The 19,449-nt window shown below is 39.3% G+C and overlaps 1 protein-coding gene across 1 annotated transcript in view; it reads left to right on the forward strand.

The window, feature by feature from the left end:
- INO80D (INO80 complex subunit D) overlaps window positions 1-19,449 on the forward strand; it is a 63,049-nt gene that overhangs the window by 28,679 nt on the left and 14,921 nt on the right. Inside the window, exons 5-8 of the mRNA XM_028112220.2 lie at window positions 612-720; window positions 9,564-9,788; window positions 15,353-15,462; window positions 17,032-17,165. Coding sequence (XP_027968021.1) covers window positions 612-720; window positions 9,564-9,788; window positions 15,353-15,462; window positions 17,032-17,165 — 578 coding nt within the window. The remainder of the gene's footprint in view (window positions 1-611; window positions 721-9,563; window positions 9,789-15,352; window positions 15,463-17,031; window positions 17,166-19,449) is intronic.

A 19,449-nucleotide genomic window follows, 5' to 3' on the forward strand; every position in this document is an offset into this window, starting at 1 on the left:
TGTGGCAGCTATTGTTTAAAAGAATTAAAAGAAAGCCCAAGCTGCATTAGAAATAGAATATTGCCCTCTTACCCTTTCCTCTTCCTGCAGAGGGTTAAGAGCCAGGGCCAGGGCTCTGCCTGGTGGATGGAGTCCTTTTCCTCCGGAGGGGTTGGGAAAGGGGATGAAGTGTCTGCCTTTGACAGTTTGTCCTAGGGCCCTTCTTTGTGGAAGTGTAGAGTGAATCCACCAGTGCATTTTGACTTCTTTCTTACCTGAACATACATTAGCCTTGTTTTATGTTTTTCTGACGTGATGTATGATGTTTAATGTATGACGTTTTGGTGGGGGGAAGGACTGGAACTCTCTGCTTATGTTTCTGGTCCATTTGTGAAGTGTGACGAAGAAGTTCATCCTTGGAATATAGTTTTTTTTTGTTACAGTGTCATTATTTTAAACCTGAGTGTATGTCATACGTCATTATTAATACTTTTGTCGGAATAGAGAGGCATTTATTCATACAGTGATAGTATGTGCTATAGGTTTTGGGTTATGCATTTTTGGTAGCTTTTTTTCTAAATTTTAAATAAAACATTTTTTTTTAACGTGCTGTATCTTCTCACATGTCCCAGGTTTGGACTGGTCCGAAGAGAGCGGGGAGGAGCTAGAGGACTCAGAGCAGGCCTCGCCATACCAGGTGGCATGGTCCATCCGAGAAACGCTCAGATATGAAAGACACACGTAAGTCTTCCTTTTTGTTTTGATTCTTCAGTTACCCCTGTAATGGCCTGATGTTTCACTCTGTATGCTAATGTTCTTTTATCTCATTGGATCTAGTTTTATTGTAATGGAGGTAAAAGAGATTCCACTTGGGAGGAAATGTACTATATAAAGCTTTTCAGTTTTCTTGGTAAATTTGTTTCTGTACCCTTCCCATTTATCACTGAAGGAACCACTTGGAATAGAATTCAGAATGAAAACGAACCTTCGAGATTACCTAGTCCCATCCCCTCTTTTTACAGAAGAGGAGACCAAGGCCCAGGCAGGCTAAGGAACTGGCCTGAGGTCCCAGGGCTTCTCAGAGTCCTGCTGCCTGACTTCTGGATCCTCTTTGGCCTGATCCCTACAGAAGCTGGGAACAGCTTATTTCAGCTCTGTCTTCTACAAGATTGATCCATTTTTAATCTTCCTTAAGCACTGAGTATTTCTAATGTGCTAAAATGGTTTTCAAGGTAATCTCATTAGGGGTTCTTGGTATCTGCCTTATCAGAAAGCTGTAGATTGATGAATGCACAGGACAGTGAGAAAGCTCTTTCTGTTTCAGGGGACTGCTTTAGGGATTCACTTAGTACAGTGGGGCCATTCCGAGATAGATCCCTGTCTGTGGAGCCAAAAGATGGCTCTCAGACTCAGCTAATTTTTTTCTTTTTTTTTAAGTATTGTGGTTTGAATAGATATTTGACAAAATAGAGGGGAGACCAGCTATCTGCCCCAGGCCAACTCCTAGACTCTCACAGTAGCATTGTATGGACATATATTCTCTAGAACCTGGTTTTTTGGTTTATAGGCTTAAAATATGATTTGTTAGTGTACCCAGAGGTGATTAGGCTCAGGGAACTGATTCTCTAGAGAGTAATGTATAAACCAAAATGCCAGTTTATTTTTTATTTTTTTTTAAAGATTTTATTTATTTGAGTGAGAGAGAATGAGAGAGAGAGCACGAGAGGGAAGAGGGTCAGAGGGAGAAGCAGACTCCCTGCCATGCAGGGAGCCCGATGCAGGACTCGATCCCGGGACCCTGGGATCATGACCTGAGCCAAAGGCAGTCGCTTAACCAACTGAACCACCCAGGCGCCCACCAAAATGCCAGTTTAAAGTGAGAAATAATCATTGGGTGCCTGGGTGGCTCAGTTGGTTAAGCGACTGCCTTCAGCTCAGGTCATGATCCTGGAGTCCCGGGATCGAGTCCCGCATCGGGCTCCCTGCATGGCAGGGAGTCTGCTTCTCCCTCTGACCCTACCCCCCCTTGGGCTCTCTTTCTCTCACTCTCTCTCTTCTCTCAAATAAATAAAATAAAATCTTTAAAAAAAAAATAAAGTGAGAAATAATCATTAAATAGTACAAATGTTCACTAAGCAAAACTACATGGGGAGCTTATTTGGGCCTGGAAGGAGAGTTAGTTGGATTTATTAATGGCCAGTTGTCCTGGCCTCCCCAATCTCCTAGATAGGATTGGAGAATGCTATAGTTTTCTTCTCTCTCCAAGGTTCCATTTTATGTATCATTCAAGACTGCTTCCTTACCATTAGCATATTCTTTTCTTCAGATAAAGTACAGTTGAACTTAACACTCTGACAGGAATGGATAGTATCAGTCATGCTTTCTCAGGTGGATGTTCATGTCAGCTTAACTTGATTTGGGATATTTTGAGGTAATTTTACAAATTGCTGTAAATGAGGTAGCATAAGTAAATGCTTAAGCACAATACCTGGTACCTGGGCAATGAATGATAAATGATAGTGAAGATTCCTGTTAGAATTCTCAGATTCTTTTGGAAGAAAAACTGGTAGTAGTCTGATCATCATTCTGTGCTGCCCATCCACCTGCTTTCCCACAAACCTGCGTTTCATGAGTTTTCTTGCTAAACCAGGATTATGCTTGAAGAAATTTTAGGGAGAAAGTTTGGCCTTTTTTTTTTTTTTTTTTTTTTTTTAAGTAAGCTTTATGCCCTGCAAGGGACTTGAATTCACGACTCAGAGATCAAGAGTCACATATTCTACTGACTGAGCCACCCAGGTACCCCTGGCCTTGTTTTGGGAAAGATTTCTTTGTTACTTAGTTTAGCTGTACATGCATGTGCTGAAGGAGATCTCGCAGGCTCTTACTTATATCTCAAGAGCAGAAATAAGTTGGTATCTTAAATGTATTTTTTTCTTAAGATTTTATTTATTCATGAGAGACAGAGAGGCAGAGGGAAAAGCATGCTCCCCGTGGAGCAGGGAGCCAGATGCAGGGCTTGATCCCAGGACCCCAGGACCACGACCCAAGCCAAAGGCAGATGCCCAACCTACTGAGTCACCCAGGCGCCCCTTAAATGTATTATTAACAGTAATTACTCCTAGTAACTCCTTTTCATATTCTTTCTTTTTTTTTTTTTTTAAGATTTTATTTATTTATTTGACAGAGAGAGACAGAGAGAGACACAAGCAGGGGGAGCGGGAGAGGGAGAAGCAGGCTTCCCAAGGAGCAGGGAGCCCCATGTGGGGCCCGATCCCACTGGGATCATGACCTGAGCTGAAGGCAGACACTTAACTGACTGAGCCACCCAGGCGCCCCCCCAGTTCTTAATTTTAATAAGTACAATTTATTGCTCTTTTTCTTTATGGGTAATGTATTTGTGACCCATTTAAGAAATCATTACCCCACAGCTTCACAGTCATGAAGTTATCCTCTAATACTATTTTCTAGGAGCTTTATTGTTTTCCTGACAATCTTTGTGGAAATTTATTTTTGTATAATTTGTATATAATGTGAGGTGCAGTGTTAAGGATCATTTTTTTGTGTGGATCTTCTGTTTAACCAACACTATTGAAAACACTGTTGATCTTGCATTGGAACCCTTGGCATGTATGTGTATGTCTCTTTGTTCATTTTCAGTTCTTTTTCATTGGTCTTTTTCAAGAACAAGCTTTTAGTTTCATTGATTCTCTTTTAGCTTTATTTCATTGCTTTCTGTTCTTATCTCTATTATTTCCTTCTATTATGTTCTTCTATTCTTTCCCTCTTTGTTTTGGATACCATTTGTTTGTCTTTTTCAGGTTTTTAAGGTGATAGCTTAAACCTTGTTTTCTGACAGACACTTGATGCTATACATTTCCCTCTATGTATGTTATAATCCCTGTAATACATTGCTATTGTTTAAGCAGTTATCTTTTAAGGCGATTTAAAAGAAAAATAATCTTTTGTATTTACCCACATGATTTCTAGGGTTTTTTTCTTTGAATAGTTCCATATTTCCATCTGATGTTATTTTCTTTCTGTATGAATGGTTCACTTTAACATTTCTTATAGTGCCGCTCTTCTGATGATGAATTCTTTTAGCTTTTATGTCTGAAGAATTTTATCGAGGTATAACTGACTATGCCTTTTTGGCTTGCGAGGGGGAGGAGTGCAGAGGAAGAGGGAGCCTGGTGTGGAGACTCGATCTCACAACCCTGAGATTATGACCTGAGCTGAAATCAACGGTTGGATGCTTAACTGACTGAGCCACCCAGGCACCCCATGCCTTTTTTTTTTTTAATTGAAGTATAATCAACACACAATGTTGCATTAGTTTCAGGTATATAACACAGTGATTTGGCAAGTCTGTATGTTATGCTCTGTTCACCAGAAGTGTAGCTCCCATCTGTCACCATACAACCCTAATACCATTGACTATATTCGCTATGCTGTACCTTTTATTCCCATGACTTACTGCTTAACTGGAAGTCTGTACCCTCTGTCTCTACCCCATTTTGCCCATCTCTCTACCCCCAACCCCTCTGGCAACCGCCAGTTTGTCCTCTGTGTTTATGGGTCTGTTTCTGCTTTGTTTTGTTTTTTTTTTGATTCCACATATAAGTGAAATCATATGGTATTTATCTTCTCTGACTTACTTCCCTTAGTATAATACCCTCTAGGTCCATCCGTGTTTCAAGGATGTATGCCTTCATTTTTGAAAGATATTTTTGCTGGCATAAAATCCTAGGTTGGCAGTTTTTCTTTGCGTACTTAAGGATGTTGCTCACATGTCTTGCATTATTTCCAATGAGAAGTCAGCCGTCCTTCACATAATTGGTCCAAGGAACATGATGTATCTTTTTTTTTCTCTGTTAAGATTTTCCTCTTTATCAGTAGTTTTAAACCGTTTGTGTAGTTCATTTTCTTTATGTTTCTTGTGCTTGGGGTTCGTTGACTTTTTGGATCTGTAAGTTTATAATTTTCCTGAAATTTAGAAAAAATTTGCCCTAGTTTTCTTCAATTATTTTTCTTCCCCCTTCTATTTGAGAGACTTAGTTTACACATATTTTAGGCTGCTTGAAATTATCCCACAGCTTATTGATGTTCCATTCACTTTTTTTCCTCTCTGTGTTTCAGTTTGGAAAGTTCCTATTGCTGTCTTCAGGTTACTTAATCTTTTGTGGCATGTAACCAGCCATCAATCCCATTCAGTCTGTTTTTCATGTTAGATATTGTATTTTTCATCTCTCGAAGTTTGTTTTGGGTCTTCTAAATTATTGTCCATGTCTCTCCTTGACGTGATCATGATTACCTTCTCAAAAATGTGAAATATGGTTGTAATAACTGTTCTTTGATTCTTGGTTTACTAATTATGTCATCTGTATCATTTCTAGATCTGTTTCTATTGATTTTTTTCTCCTTATGGGTCCTAGTTTCCTGTTTCTTTGAATGTCTGATAATTTTTTATTAGATGCCAGGCTTGGTTAATTTTACTTACCTTGATTCTCGTATTTTGTCTTCCTTTAAGAGCTTTGTCTGGGGACAGTGTTACTTAGAAACAGCTTTTGAGGCTTGCTTTTTAAACTTCGTGAAATGGGGCCATGGCAGCCTTTAATTGAGGGCTCACTTTACCCCCATTAGTGAGGCAGTCTGCTCCTGAGTGGTCGGTCTACCCAGTGCCCCGCAGATTGCACGTTTTTCCCCTTGGGTGGTAGGAACACAAACTACGCCTGCCCTGTGTGAGCTGCTGGAACTTGTTTGGCCTTCTCTTTTCAGATTCTTTTTGGGTATTCTTGCACACCCTTGCACTGATCAGTACTCAAGTGAAAAACTGAGAGGAACCCTCTGTAGATCTTCAGAGTGCTTCTGTCTGTGCACCTCTCTGCTCCCCAGTACTCTGTCCTAATTCCAGCATTTCTGGGTTAGTTATATGTGGATGAGCACGCCAAATAAATATCTTGTCTCTGCAATATAATTGTGAGGTATGGGCTAGAGAACAGACTTGTATCTTCATTATTTAAGTGATGTTGAAGTTATGAAAATGAAGGAGAATTTTCATACATGATGTGAGGATTGGGAAGAGAAAGAAGAAAGAAGAAAATGAGGAAAATAACAGGAGGAAGCAAGGGAATAGAAAGTTTGAAGATGAAAGGAAAAGACGAATAAAGTGGTTTTTTGCAGAAGAGAGGTCTAGTAAGATCAGATTGAAAAATAATTGTTGCATTCCTACATTAATTAACCCAGATTGGATATTTCTTTTTTATATGCTGCTAGATTCAACTTACTAATATTTTTTGCCTCTGAGATCATTAATAAGATTTTCCTATAATTTTCCTTTTGTCATATTGTCCTTGTTAATAAGTTTTTGGTATCAAATTTAGGTTAGCTTTATTAAAAGAATATTCCCTTAGGGCACCTGGGTGGCTCAGTCGGTTAATTGTCAGACTTTTGATTACGGCTCAAGTCATGATCTTGGGGTCGTGGGATTGAGCCCTGCCTTGGGCTCCATGCTCAGTGTGGAGTCAGCTGGAGATTCTCCCTTTGCCCCTCCCCCTGCTTGTGTGCTTGATCTCTCTCTAAAATAAATAAATAAAATCTTAAAAAAAAAAAGAGAATATTCTCCTCTTTCCTGATATCTGGAATATTTTGTGTGTGATTGGAATTATTATTATTATTATTATTATTTATTATTGCTAGAGCTCATGGTAAAACTGTTTAGGCCAGGAGTTTTTTGCATGTGTGTATTTAATAAGTGATTTAATTTTAGTTAATGGATATAGGTTACTAGATGGATATAGGTTATTATCTAATAATAATACCTGTACTTATATTGTGATTTCAGATAGGTCATTTCTTTTCATTCCCTTCACAACTTTGGTTGCTGGGTGAGCCAGCTCTTTGATTTCACAGGTGAGGAAAGCCACATACTGAGAATGCAGAAGGTGGCAGGCCTGTCTCTGCTGGTAAATGATGGCCGCTGGCCTTTCTGTTCCCGGAATGACACTCTTCCTCCCTCCACAGCCAGGTGTGAAACAAGGGTTAGAACATCTTGGAAGTGGGAGGCATGTTGGAGATTTTCTGGTTAAGGACCATGCTGGGGATGGCCTGTGGACCTGTGCAGGTCTTGCAAACTACTTGTTAACTGGCCCACAACAAGATTAGCATGAAACTTCTGATAAGCTTTGAAAATTTTTAACGTAATGATGGAGCATGCCTCAACATCCAGGTGCATCTGTCCATTCATTGTCAACTTGAGAACTGCTGAGCTGCTCTGTCCTCCCGCCATAATAGTCTTTTCAGATAACAGCTTTGGCAAGTGATTATCTACCTGAGCTTCACTCTCCCTTTAAGACTTGCAGTTTCTCCTCTCTTTCTTTTTTCTATTAATAGCCCTTGCATACTCCTCGTTATGCAAGTTCAAAGTCATTGAGTCATTATTGACTTTCTTATCCTTCATATCCAGTCACCAAATTGAGTTAATTCTTTTGTGATAATGGCCCTTACAGGTCTCGTTCTATTATCTCCGTGGCCTTTTACTTACAGGCCCTCCCCTGTCCTTCAGTTGCTAGTTGTTGGCTATGAAATCTGTATTCCTTCTCTCGCTGTGCTCCTGCTTATCGTTTCCAACAGTTTTTCCCACTGCTGCCTTTGATACCTCATCTGTACTTTACATTCTTTACGTCTGAAATGGAATTTATTTCCTGCCCCAGATCTGCTTGTGTTCCTCTTCCCTGGTCTTCGCTGTTGGAAGGGGGCCGCGTGACTGTTGTCGCTCGCATCCTCCCATCCCAGTTGACAGAGGTCTGCCTTTTATGCGTGCAGGATGCCTTTCCTTTCCTGCAGTCCCGCTGCCGCCGTCCTGGTGTGGGTTCTTGTTACCTGTTACCTGGAGTGTTTTAATAATTTCCTCCCTGCCCTCTGCCCTGCCTCTTCCCATTTCTGCCTACCGACGGTGTAACCTTTCTCATGCACAGCTCTATTATTGTTGCCTATTTTCTTCAAACTCTACAAGGTTCTTCACTGCCAGTAGAATCTAGTCTTTAGGTTTAGAAAGTTGGCCTTACCCACCGTACTCCCCTGTGTATGCCACGTCTTCGCCAAAGTGAGCTACTTAGTACTTGCTGTTCTCTTTCCTGTTCCTCTCTGAAGCCTGACTTGTATTCCTTTATCCTTGTGAGGAACCCTTTTTTTTTTTCTCTTCAAATTCTACCCTTTCTTCACGGTTCAGTTCTGTTGGCATCTCTTCTGTGAAGCCTCTCATCCAGCAATCTTGCTAGTGAACTTTAATAGCACTTTAGCCATATCTAGACCTCTCTATGTTCTCTGCCTCACATTGAAGATATTTATAGTACCTACCAGCTCGACTAGAACTCCCGAATGAAAACCTGCTATGGGACTTCAGAGAACAAATCAAAATAAAGATTCCTGGGCCCCATTCCATGGAAATTCTGGTTCAGTAGAGCTAGGGTAGGTCTTGGGATCTCAAATTGTGAAAAACTCCTAGATTCTTCTAATTGAAGGCCAGATACTTGAATCATTGATCAGCCTGCCCCAAGGTTTTAGTTACTGATTTGATTGTCTTTTGAGTTGTTTAACTTTGGGGATGTGTTTATCTTGTCTAAACTGCATTGCAAACTGCTTAAATTATTTTCTCCTTTGTAGGACTCAACGTAATAGACATAGCAAATGTTGAATGTTAAATAAATGAAGAAATTGAAGTAAGATCCTTCAGTTGGTGATAATGGCCTACTATAGTAGCTAGTATTTGTAGTAGCTACTATACTGAAGAGAACATGTTTCTTAGGAATTATTTCTTAGACCAGAAATTTGCAAAGTAGAGATTCCTGGCTGGCTAAGTCTGTTAAAGTGTCTGCCTTTGGCTCAGGTCATGATCCTGGAGTCCTGGGATCAAGCTCAGTGGGGAGTATGCTTCTCCCTCTCCCTCTGCCCTTCCCCCCCTACTCGTGTTCTCTCTCGCTTGCTCTGCTTTCTCTCTCGAATTTTTTTAAAAACCTTTTTAAAAAAAGGATATCTCCTGTGTTAAAAGAAAATAGTAAAAAATACTGTAGAATGATTGTGACCCCTACAATTAACATTCTGTAAGTGCTTAGCGAGGGGAGTGAAAACCAGTACATCTAAAAGGGCAGGTCTTTGATAAGGCACTGTTGGAATTCACTGCTCTATTTCTGGTATGACCTATCTTTTATGAAATTATGCTTAGTGTTTCCTCATAACTGCCATGTCATTTACTCAGTCGTTTTAGTTAAGCAAAGGTAAAGAAACCGTTTTCTTCCCGAGAACCTCTAGTCACTTAAAATTTAGAAGACCCAGATGCATTGTGTCTAACTCTGACATGCTGAGAAGGTGAAGCATCTGAAAGCACTGGGTGGCGTCTGCTGCCTTATTTATTGTCGAAATATTGTACTTACTTTCAGCTCTACTGGAATTCTCTAATTTTGTGAAGTATATGCTCACCTGCCCCAAATGTGGACCCTTGTGCATCCGAGTAGCTCCTTGACCCACTTTGCCCACTCTCTAAACCGAGCCTAACGTTTAATCAGCTTCTCCCTTTGTGCACTTTCCAGGTCAGACGACGATGATACGGAGAGTAGGAGCTCCAGGGTGACCCAACTTTGCACTTACTTTCAGCAGAAATATAAGCACCTCTGCCGCCTGGAGCGGGCAGAATCTCGTCAAAAGAAATGCCGGCACACGTTTAGGAAAGCTTTGCTGCAGGCGGCCAGTCGAGAACCGGAGTGTGCTGGTCAGTTGATGCAGGAACTGCAGAGAGCTGCCTGCAGCCGAAGCAGGTGAGAGCCCCGGGCAGCCACCTGGTCCTCAGCCACCTGTCTCTCTTTTGTCTGTGTTTTGACAGGATAGTTGTGGCACAGTGGGCAGTGGGCATTTAAGCCTGAAATATTTAAGCGTTGCATTGTGCTTTTGTTGCTCAGATAAAGTTTTGCATCGCCACGAGCTGTCTAAAAGCATTGCTGTTGGTTTGCCAGAGCTTGACTAGAATTTACACCGTGAAGTATTTGAGAATGCTACCTGCCTTAAAAAAAAAAAAAACAAAAACCAGTGCTTAGAAATTTCATGTATTTAAAAGTGATATTTACCATTTTTTTTACTACAGAAATAGTATTTTACATTTTTTACTTAATATTTTTGTAAAAATTTTCTTTCCAAAGTATTTTCTGTTGATATTTCCATTATCCCGCATATTAGGTCTTCAGAATACTTTATTACATTGCATTTCTTTGGGGGGAAAAAATCTTTTCTTTTTATATTATAGTCCAGGTATTTGCTTATTGTAAATTTGAAAAACATAGGAAAGGGCGGGGGGGATTTCCATAATATCACCATGCACAGAACAGAGAATGAGCACTATGAACATTCTCATTGTCCTTGTAGTCTATTTGCTTTGTGTGGTGTGCGTGTGCACACGTGTGTGCGTATGAAATCTCCCCTGAGCCATGTATTTGTATTAAAGCAAAATTGAGATCATCCCATATGTATATTTTATTTCCTACTTTTTTTCTGTGGAACATTGGATTATGACCATTTTCTCATGACACTAATTCTTTAAAACATGGCTTTTAATGACTTTGTAAATGGATGTCAGTCCTTGGACTTTTTCTGGTTTTTGTATGTATTTAAGTAAAACTGGGTCTATATTTAAGAGCTATGTGTCCAATTTTTTTCCCTTAAAAATACATCGTTGCCATTCCCCTATGTTCTTAAAAATTGTTTTGAAATTATGGTTTATAATGTGTACGTACTGTTTTATTGACGGAAAGTCCATAAATTGGACATGTAGAAGTTACCTGATATTTCAGTGAAGAAATTGTGGTGTTATTATCATTTCCGAAATTAGTTTAGATGGTGAAAACTTACCATAATTACTTATTTAGGTTATATACCTTTTAAAAATACTAGCTTAAGTGGCGCCTGGGTGGCTCAGTTGGTTAAGCGTCTGCCTTTGGCTCAGATCATAATCCCAGGATCCTGGGATCGAGCCCCACGTTGGGCTCTCTGCTCAGCAGGGCATCTGCTTCTCCCTCTGCCCCTCCTCTGCTTGTGCACTCTCTCTCTCTCTCTCAAATAAATAAGATCTTTTCTAGCTTAATTGAATTAAAATTTTCCAAAATAATCTTCATATTTAATAAAGGAAATAAGTTTCAAATTTAGAAGGCATAGTTTTTTTTTGCTTGTTTTTAAGATTTTATTTATTTGAGAGAGAGAGAGAGAGTGAGAGGACAAACGGAGACGAGGGGCAGAGGGAGAGGGAGAAGCAGGCTCTCTGCTGAGCAGGGAGTCCAATGCAGGGCTGGATCCCAGGACCCCGAGATCATGACCTGAGCCAAAGGCCGGTGCTTAACTGGCAGAAACACCCAGGTGCCCCGGAAGGCATAGTTTTTTATGGAGTTTATTATTTCACAATTTTTAGTTACTATTTTTTTCAGATAACAACATTGAAATACACACACATTTTTATAAGTTTATATAACAAAATATTAGCAGTGGCTATCTCTAGAGGATGGGATTATTGATAAATTAAGGTTTAAAAAAATTCGTATTATGTATATTCTATTTTTTCTATAGTGATCATGAGTCACTGAGGAAAAAAGGAGTTTAAAATAAAACTAAAAAAAAAAAAAACAAAAACTTTTTGGGCGCCTGGGTGGCTCAGTTGGTTAAGCGACTGCCTTCGGCTCAGGTCATGATCCTGGAGTTCCGGGTTCGAGTCCCACATGGGGCTCCCTGCTCAGCAGGGAGTCTGCTTCTCCCTCTGACCCTCTTCCCTCTCGTGCTCTCTCATTCTCTCTCTCTCAAATAAATAAATAAAATCTTTAAAAAAAAATAACCTTTTGCTTTATAGCCTGATCATATTTTTTTGCATACCCATGTATTTTTTGAAATTTCATTTTACTTAATATATTTTGGTTTTTGTTATATTTGTTATTAAAAAAATAACCAATTTTTCAATTGCATATAACAGAAAGATAGTGTGCCCATGAGAATTTTCTGCTGCTTGGGATATTTAGAGTTGTTTGAAACTTTGTATGTGTGTCTAATACACCCACATTAATGACTGCTGCCTGCAGCATATTACCTCACTCTTAGAGCCCCGACTCCTGTGTAGGGGGGAAGGTAGGGTCTGTTCTAGAACATCCTTTAAGTCTTACTTACTCAGAGACTTAACTTTTCTCAGAGAAACATTCCCAGGTTCCACTGTTAGGTCCCCCGATTATGTATGTGTATTGTGCTCCATACTCTGCTTCATTGTGGAATTGTATACTAATATTTCTGTCAGGCTAGAAAGTCTCTCTCTCTTTTTTTTTTTTAAGATTTTATTTATTTATTTATTTATTTATTTATTTATTTTTTTAAAAGATTTTATTTATTTATTCATGAGAGACAGACAGAGAGAGGGGGGGGGGGGCAGAGGGAGAAGCAGGCTCCCAAGGAGCAGGGAGCCCGATGCGGGACTCGATCCCAGGACCCTGGGATCATGACCTGAGCCGAAGGCAGACGCTTAACCATCTGAGCCACCCAGGCGCCCTAAGATTTTATTTATTTTGAGGGGCACCTGGGTGACTCAGTTGGTTAAGCGACTGCCTTCGGCTCAGGTCATGATCCTGGAGTCTTGGGATCGAGTCCCGCATCGGGCTCCCTGCTCAGCAGGGAGTCTGCTTCTCCCTCTGACCCTCCTCCCTCTCATGTGCTCTCTATCTCTCATTCTCCCTCTCTCTCTCAAATAAATAAATAAAAATCTTTAAAAAAAAAGATTTTATTTATTTTGAGATCCAGAGCACAAGCAGGTGGGGTTGGGCAGAGGGAGGAGAAGCAGACTTCCTGCTGAGCAGGGAGCCTGACACAGGGTTGGATCCCAGGACCCTGAGATCATGACCTGAGGCAAAGGCAGACACTTAACCGATAGATCCACCCAGGCGCCCCAAGCTAGACATTTTTATGAGGGCAGGAACAATGTACATTTTGTTCATAAATCTCCGGTATTGATGAACGAATGGATAGAATTAAACAAGTGAAGAGACGTCTGTTCTCTATTTGTTGAAAGAATTCACTTGGTTTGACATAGGTTTTAAAATAATGATATCTAACATTTACATTAGATAATGCTTTCAAGTGTACAATTTCAATGGAGACTTTAGTTTTGTCCAGCAATGAAGCAATCTATATGTGTAGAGTGTTATATACATTGAATCTAGTATATTATTATGACCTTGTCAAAGATGTAAGGATTGTACTCTGACAATTCGGTATTTGTGTAGAAAACTGTATTTATCTATGATTTTTAACTGGCAGAATCAACCCCCACCTTTTTTTTTCAAAACATTTCCCAAACCACCATTAGTGATTTTTTTTTAATTTCATGATAATTAAATACTACTAAACAAATACCAAGATGAACTTTAATATACAGTCCTCATTTATTTGATGTCATTTGTTTATGTCACTCATGATGAGTAAAAAGTTTATTGCTCAGTGCCTCACTGATAATCATTTAACAATGAGCCATAATCAGTTGTTGGTGATTGGTAGTTTACTACTTTACATTATATTTTAGGCTCACAAAAATCAGCTGTCATTTGGATAATGCCCACTATTTGATGTTTTTGCTTTCAAAGACTAGTTCCACAAGAAACATTTAAAAAGTTGCTTTTAAATGTTTCAGAGGTTAAAACTTCAATGGCTGCCTTTTAATATAGGTATCCTTTAACATATAGTTTGGATCTAAACTGAGTAACATTATTCTTTCTCATCTAATAGCTTTGTCATATATATTGGTGAATATATGGAATAAACCACTGAAATAGCTTAACTATGTAGACTTAAGTATCTTGTAGCCGACAATCCTACAGAGACTAGTGTTTGTATAGAAACTTTATTGTAAAAGGGGGATCTAATAATACAAAACGGAAGCTTGTAGTAGGTGTTTTCACATTAAAAACATCAAAATGTTTTGGTAATTCTCCGTTTGTTTTGTTGGGATTATTCGGATAATACAAATCTAACATCAGGCATTTTTACCTTAATTATCCAGGGACGTATTGAAATTTTGACTTTGAATTTATTTTACTGTTTAAGAGATAGATGGATGAGTTGGAACGTATCAGCAATTTTACAAAATGAAACCGGGCCCTTCGAAGTCTAGGATAAAGGAAAACGAGGGAATGTGTGGGACTCGAGGCTTGGTAAATGGCTGAGCAGATTCTCGGAGTGTTCCACAAAAATAATCCATTCAGTAGAGAGAATTGCTTTCTATTTAAATTTAGACCAACAGAATTACGGTAAGCTGCCGAAATAGTACAGCTTCATTGATTTGAAATTGTCTATCCTTTTTACAGACCTAAGTTAATGGCCCGCTTCTCCACTCTTGTGATTCTGACACATCTTGCAGCACCTTAATTAAAGCAGCTTCGATGGCAACACCTGGTTCTCTATTTGCATGGACTGTTTATAGGAAAGTTAGAGTAGAAATTTTACTGAGATTTTCTGTAAATTCATATGTAATTTGGGTTCTGTATGATCTTCTAATTAGTATAAATCATTCTATTGAAGTCCTTAGACTTAGAAACAATTTAAAAGAGATTTTATTTTTAATCCGTGATGTGTGATTCAGTATATTATGTAGATTCTTTTTCTACTCTCAGATAGGTGTAAAGTCCTACCAGTTTGTGATGCTTCAGAGAAGCAAATTACACAGGACAGTTTTTGTACTTCTAAGAACTTGAATATTATTTATTTTTACTTTTTAATGTTTGTTTAAAACTATGGAAACATCCACAAAATAATAAAATGAATACTTATAGAGAGAGTGGGAAGTGGCAAATTGGGATAAGGGTAGGTAGAAAGGAGACTCTTTTAAATTTTACTTATTTATTTTAAATCTCTTTCTTTGTTTTGGGTTTTTTTTTTTTTAAAGATTTTATTTATTTATTTGTGTGTGTGTGTGAGAGAGAGAGAGCACAAGCAGAGGGAGAAGCAGACTCCCCGCCAATCCAGGAGTCCAGTGCAGGAGGGACTTGATCCCAGGACTCTGGGATCATGACCTGAGCTGAAGGCAGACGCTTAACCCACTGAGCCACCCAGGTGTCCCAAAAGGAACCAAAATATCACTTAAAAAGAAAAAACAGGCATAGTTGAAATCAATTATAATACAATTACTTGTTTTGGCAGTAGATTGTGGAAATACTGGAACTGGTCATTGTACCTGATCGTTACCTTTTATTTAAAGAATGTAGAAAGGTGAAATGTTGGTGTTACAACCTGCCAGCCTAGTGTTGAAAAGTTGCCCTGGATCTTTAAAACATTTTTTATAGAAATTAATGTTGTCTCTTTGCTTTCTTAGCATAAGCCGGACCAAGTTGAGGGAGGCGGAGCCAGCAGCGTGCAGTGGAACCGTGAAGGGTGAACGGTGCCCTAACAAAGCCCTTCCATTCACCAGACATTGTTTCCAGCGTATCCTCTTAACTGAATTGAGTGTGCATCGAAAAGTATTAACTCATTCGGGGCTAGTATTTCATTCTTAAGTCAAGTGGATGACTTTTGAAATCCTAACTATTTCATGTTTATAATTTTTATATAACTTCATTTTCATGATGTCTTCTAAATAATTTTTTTTCCGCTTCTATCATCGTGATTGTCTATTCAAGAATTATATCAGAATCTGCAAAATTGATAGCAAGTAGCAGATTCTTCTGGTGGCCGTGACTTAATTAAAAGAAATCTGGTTCTTGCGTGGTTGTGCGTAGCTTCTAGGAAGCAACTGTAACACTCATTGATGGAGAAGTCAGATCATATTATTCAAAAACTGATTTTGGTTAAGAGTTTTACAGTGTGCCTTTTGCTCTGGGAATAATTTGCTATTTGTATCGAGCATAGTGCTGATTTGAAATGAAAGAAAGATAAACATCACTGACTAGGAAAGAAGATACATTAAGACAGAATATACTTGAGGAAAACCTGGGTAAAGGGCTTCAGGCTGGTTATGAAATCTTATTACTCTCACTTTTATTAAACATTTAAAATTGAGTAGCATTTAAAAAATTAATACAGTAGCAATTACTTGCTCTTCTTTATTATCTTTGACTTTTTGCCCTCCTTTCTATTCCTGGCATTAAATTTCCACAACTTTTTCAGCAGCACTTTCTATGCAGTAAAGGTTTTATAAATAGCTTTAACTATTAAGAGTATAAAGGAAAAACAGAAAGGTACTTCCTTGATAGGTATGAAGTACGAGTTCAGGAAATGTCGCTAGGGGCTAAAAGTTTGGACATTTAAAAATGTTGCTGAAATAAAGCTGATGTTCCACGTTTAATGGTACAGTTTTGATCAAAAAGTAATTCTTCATAAGTTCTAAGTGAGAGTTTTGTGTTGGAAATGGGAAATGAAAAATCAAATTTGGATAGATGAGTTTTTATAATTATATCTTAAAATTTTTATTCTTCTTGATGTGGATTATATGTGAAAATTTTCCTAAAAGAAAGTGCTTTTTTCTAACCATTGTAGTGGGACTTCTAGGAGTTTTAGTGTGTTAAGAAGGAAACGACCCTGCTTTTTCTAAATAACAAAAATCAGAATGTCCATAAAGGAGACTTATATTGGGAGACCTTTAGCAAAATAGACTCCTTTAGAAGTATCTTCTGATAAATTCAGCAATTATCATTTCCCATTATCAGTATTTGGCTTGGTTTTTCAGCTTTTATAGATAAGAAAATTTATTAGTAAATAAGGGAAGAAGCAGATTTTTTTTCTTAAAGACTAATGTATTTAGAGAGAGTGCATGCGTGCATGTGGTGAGGGAGGGGGCGAAGGAGAGAGAATCTCAAGCAGACTCCCCACTGAGCATAGATCCCCATACGGGGCTTGATCCCATGACCCTGAGACCACAACCTGAGCCGAAACCAAGAGTTGGGCCCTTAACCAACTGTGCCCCCAAGGCGGTCTAGAAGCAGACTTCATATAAAAATTGAAAACTTAAATAATTTGAGTTTCAGTGCATTATATTCCTAACTTTGAAAACTACAGATATCCTCTTGAATCGCTCTCAGCAGCTTTTCTCAAGTTGCACGGCCAAGTTTGCAGACGGACAGCAGTGCTCTGTGCCCGTGTTCGACATTACACACCAGACCCCTCTGTGTGAAGAACATGCCAAAAAAATGGTGAGTTCACATTTTATTTTCTGCAGCAGAGACTTTCAAACGGACACCAATCCACAGTAGAAAGTATCTGTTGACTTAGTACAAACTATATGTGTGTGTAAATATATAAATATGCATATAAATATTAATATTAATATATATAGATATATGTGCTGGTCATGATCCACAATTAATTTCATAGCTAATTTAAAAAAAACTATTCTAGAAGGTATTTAGTAGTTACTCACATATGGTTATTTTGTTTATTATCTACCCCTATTCTATACCTCCCTTCTCCTTAAGGTACATTTTCTTGTACTTAACAGATTTTTCAAGCTTTCTTTGCCCCATTTCTTTAGATTTTTGCTTTTTTATATACAATTCTGTGAATGTCTTAGATATTTGATGAAATTTTAGCCACGAGCCAATTTTTTCTGTAATTAAGTGCATTTTTATTGTTTTTACCCAGATACTTGGCTGAGTTCAGCTCTTTGCTAGGTAGTATGCAAGGTATATGTATTAAAAAGCTGAATAAGACCAATCTTTCCCTCTGTAAGCATTTTGTGGTTCTAAGGGTGCACCAGGGTAACGGCACGGCCATTGGACCAGGACTTAATAGTATAAGGCTGTGATCCTGGTGTTACCACCAGCAAAATGTGTAACAAGGACTGTTTTAAGTAAAAAATCCCAGCTGAGTACAGCAAACATTTGTAGCCATCAGTCCACAGTGAGAGGCTCACACTGGATGAGAAAAACCGTACAAATCTCTTGGCTCTATGTTCAGACGTTCTTGAATCCAAGCGTGTAGTACCAGCTTGGCTGCTACCATTCTAGCCTCCGTTGTTCTCACCTTTGCCTGGATGACTCTAATAGTCTCCTAATTGGTCCCCCTTCCTCTAGCCGTTCCCCCTGCCCCCAGACGTATTGTTCACATAGCAGCTAGAGTAGGCTGTGTGGGCTCCACTCCCTTTGAGTTCATGTGCTGTAAAATTCACTCCTTTTGCTCCTGACAATACACCCAGTCCTGTAACCACCGACGTAATCAAGATACGCCATTAACCCCCCACATTCTCTTGTGTTATCCCCGCCCCCCCGCAGTCTACCCCTCCCTCTGTCTCCACTGAAGTCTTCCTGCCCCTACAATTTTACATTTTCCAGAATGTCTTATAATTGGAATCCTACAGTATGTGGCCATGAGAGCAGGCCTTTGAGAATATACATGTGATCGTTTTAGTTTCCTGGTCAGAACCTTCCAGTGGCTTTCCATCACATCCTGAATCAAATCCAAGATTCTCACCCTGGCCTATGAGACTTGCTGATCTGGTCTTTGCAGTCTCTCTAGCTGCACATAACATAGTACCCCCTTCACTTTCGGAGTTCTAGCAGCATCAGCCTTCTTGCTGCTGCTTCAGCACTTGGAAACTTGCTCCCACCTCATGGGCTTTGTGATTGTCCCTTTTCCTCCATTTCTGCATGCCTCACTCCTTCATTCAGGTTTCCGATCAGATGTCACTTCATCAAAGAAATCTTCCACCTCCTCTCCACCCCTGTCATTTTTTATCCTCATACTCTACCTGGTTTTTCTTCCTAACAGTGATATCAGCCTAATGCTATATTATCTATTAATTAGTTTGTTTATTGCCAGTATCCCTCTACTAGAATGTCAATTTGACAAAGGCAGGAACATTTTTTTGTTCATTGCTATATCCCCAGTGCTTAGAACAAAAATGCTCAGTAAGTCATTGTTGAATAACAGTTGGGCACATGGCTGGGAAAGTTGAAATTTGGAATTAGGTTCAACCACTGGACAGAACAGCCATTGGTAGAAGCAACTCAAGCTACAGGAAGTCCAGGCTGATGCACAGAACTTGGTATTCGATGAGTATCAACCCATACGACAGATGGTAAGTTAGTAAATGCAGTGTCCTGGCACGTAAGTAGAAGGAGACAGCGAGCAAGTTGGGAGTGAATAGTGTAGGCAATGGACAGATGGCATGAGGAAAGCCTCTAGGGCCTGGAGGCACCAGTGCTCTGGAGGAGCGCTGTGGGGGACTATCAAGAGCCTGCAGGGCCTCAGGCGGGGGGCAGTTCTGTGTGGAGTACCTGGCACATGACCAACAACATTGTTGGGCTACAAGGCATAAGCTTAGGAGGACAAGACACACACCTAGAACCAGAAGTAGGTGGTACCAGAGTGTCTTACAAGTAGGACATGTAGATCTTGGGCTAGATAAACTTTCTCCTGCCTAACATCCACACTAGTCCTAGGGGGAGAGTCTGGGATGGCTGCCCAGCACCCTGGTAG

This window comes from Eumetopias jubatus, unplaced genomic scaffold, assembly GCF_037043125.1.
Source record: "Eumetopias jubatus isolate StellerSeaLion01/CBP00866 unplaced genomic scaffold, mEumJub1_p1.0 scaffold_3, whole genome shotgun sequence".
NCBI classification, from domain to species: domain Eukaryota; kingdom Metazoa; phylum Chordata; class Mammalia; order Carnivora; family Otariidae; genus Eumetopias; species Eumetopias jubatus.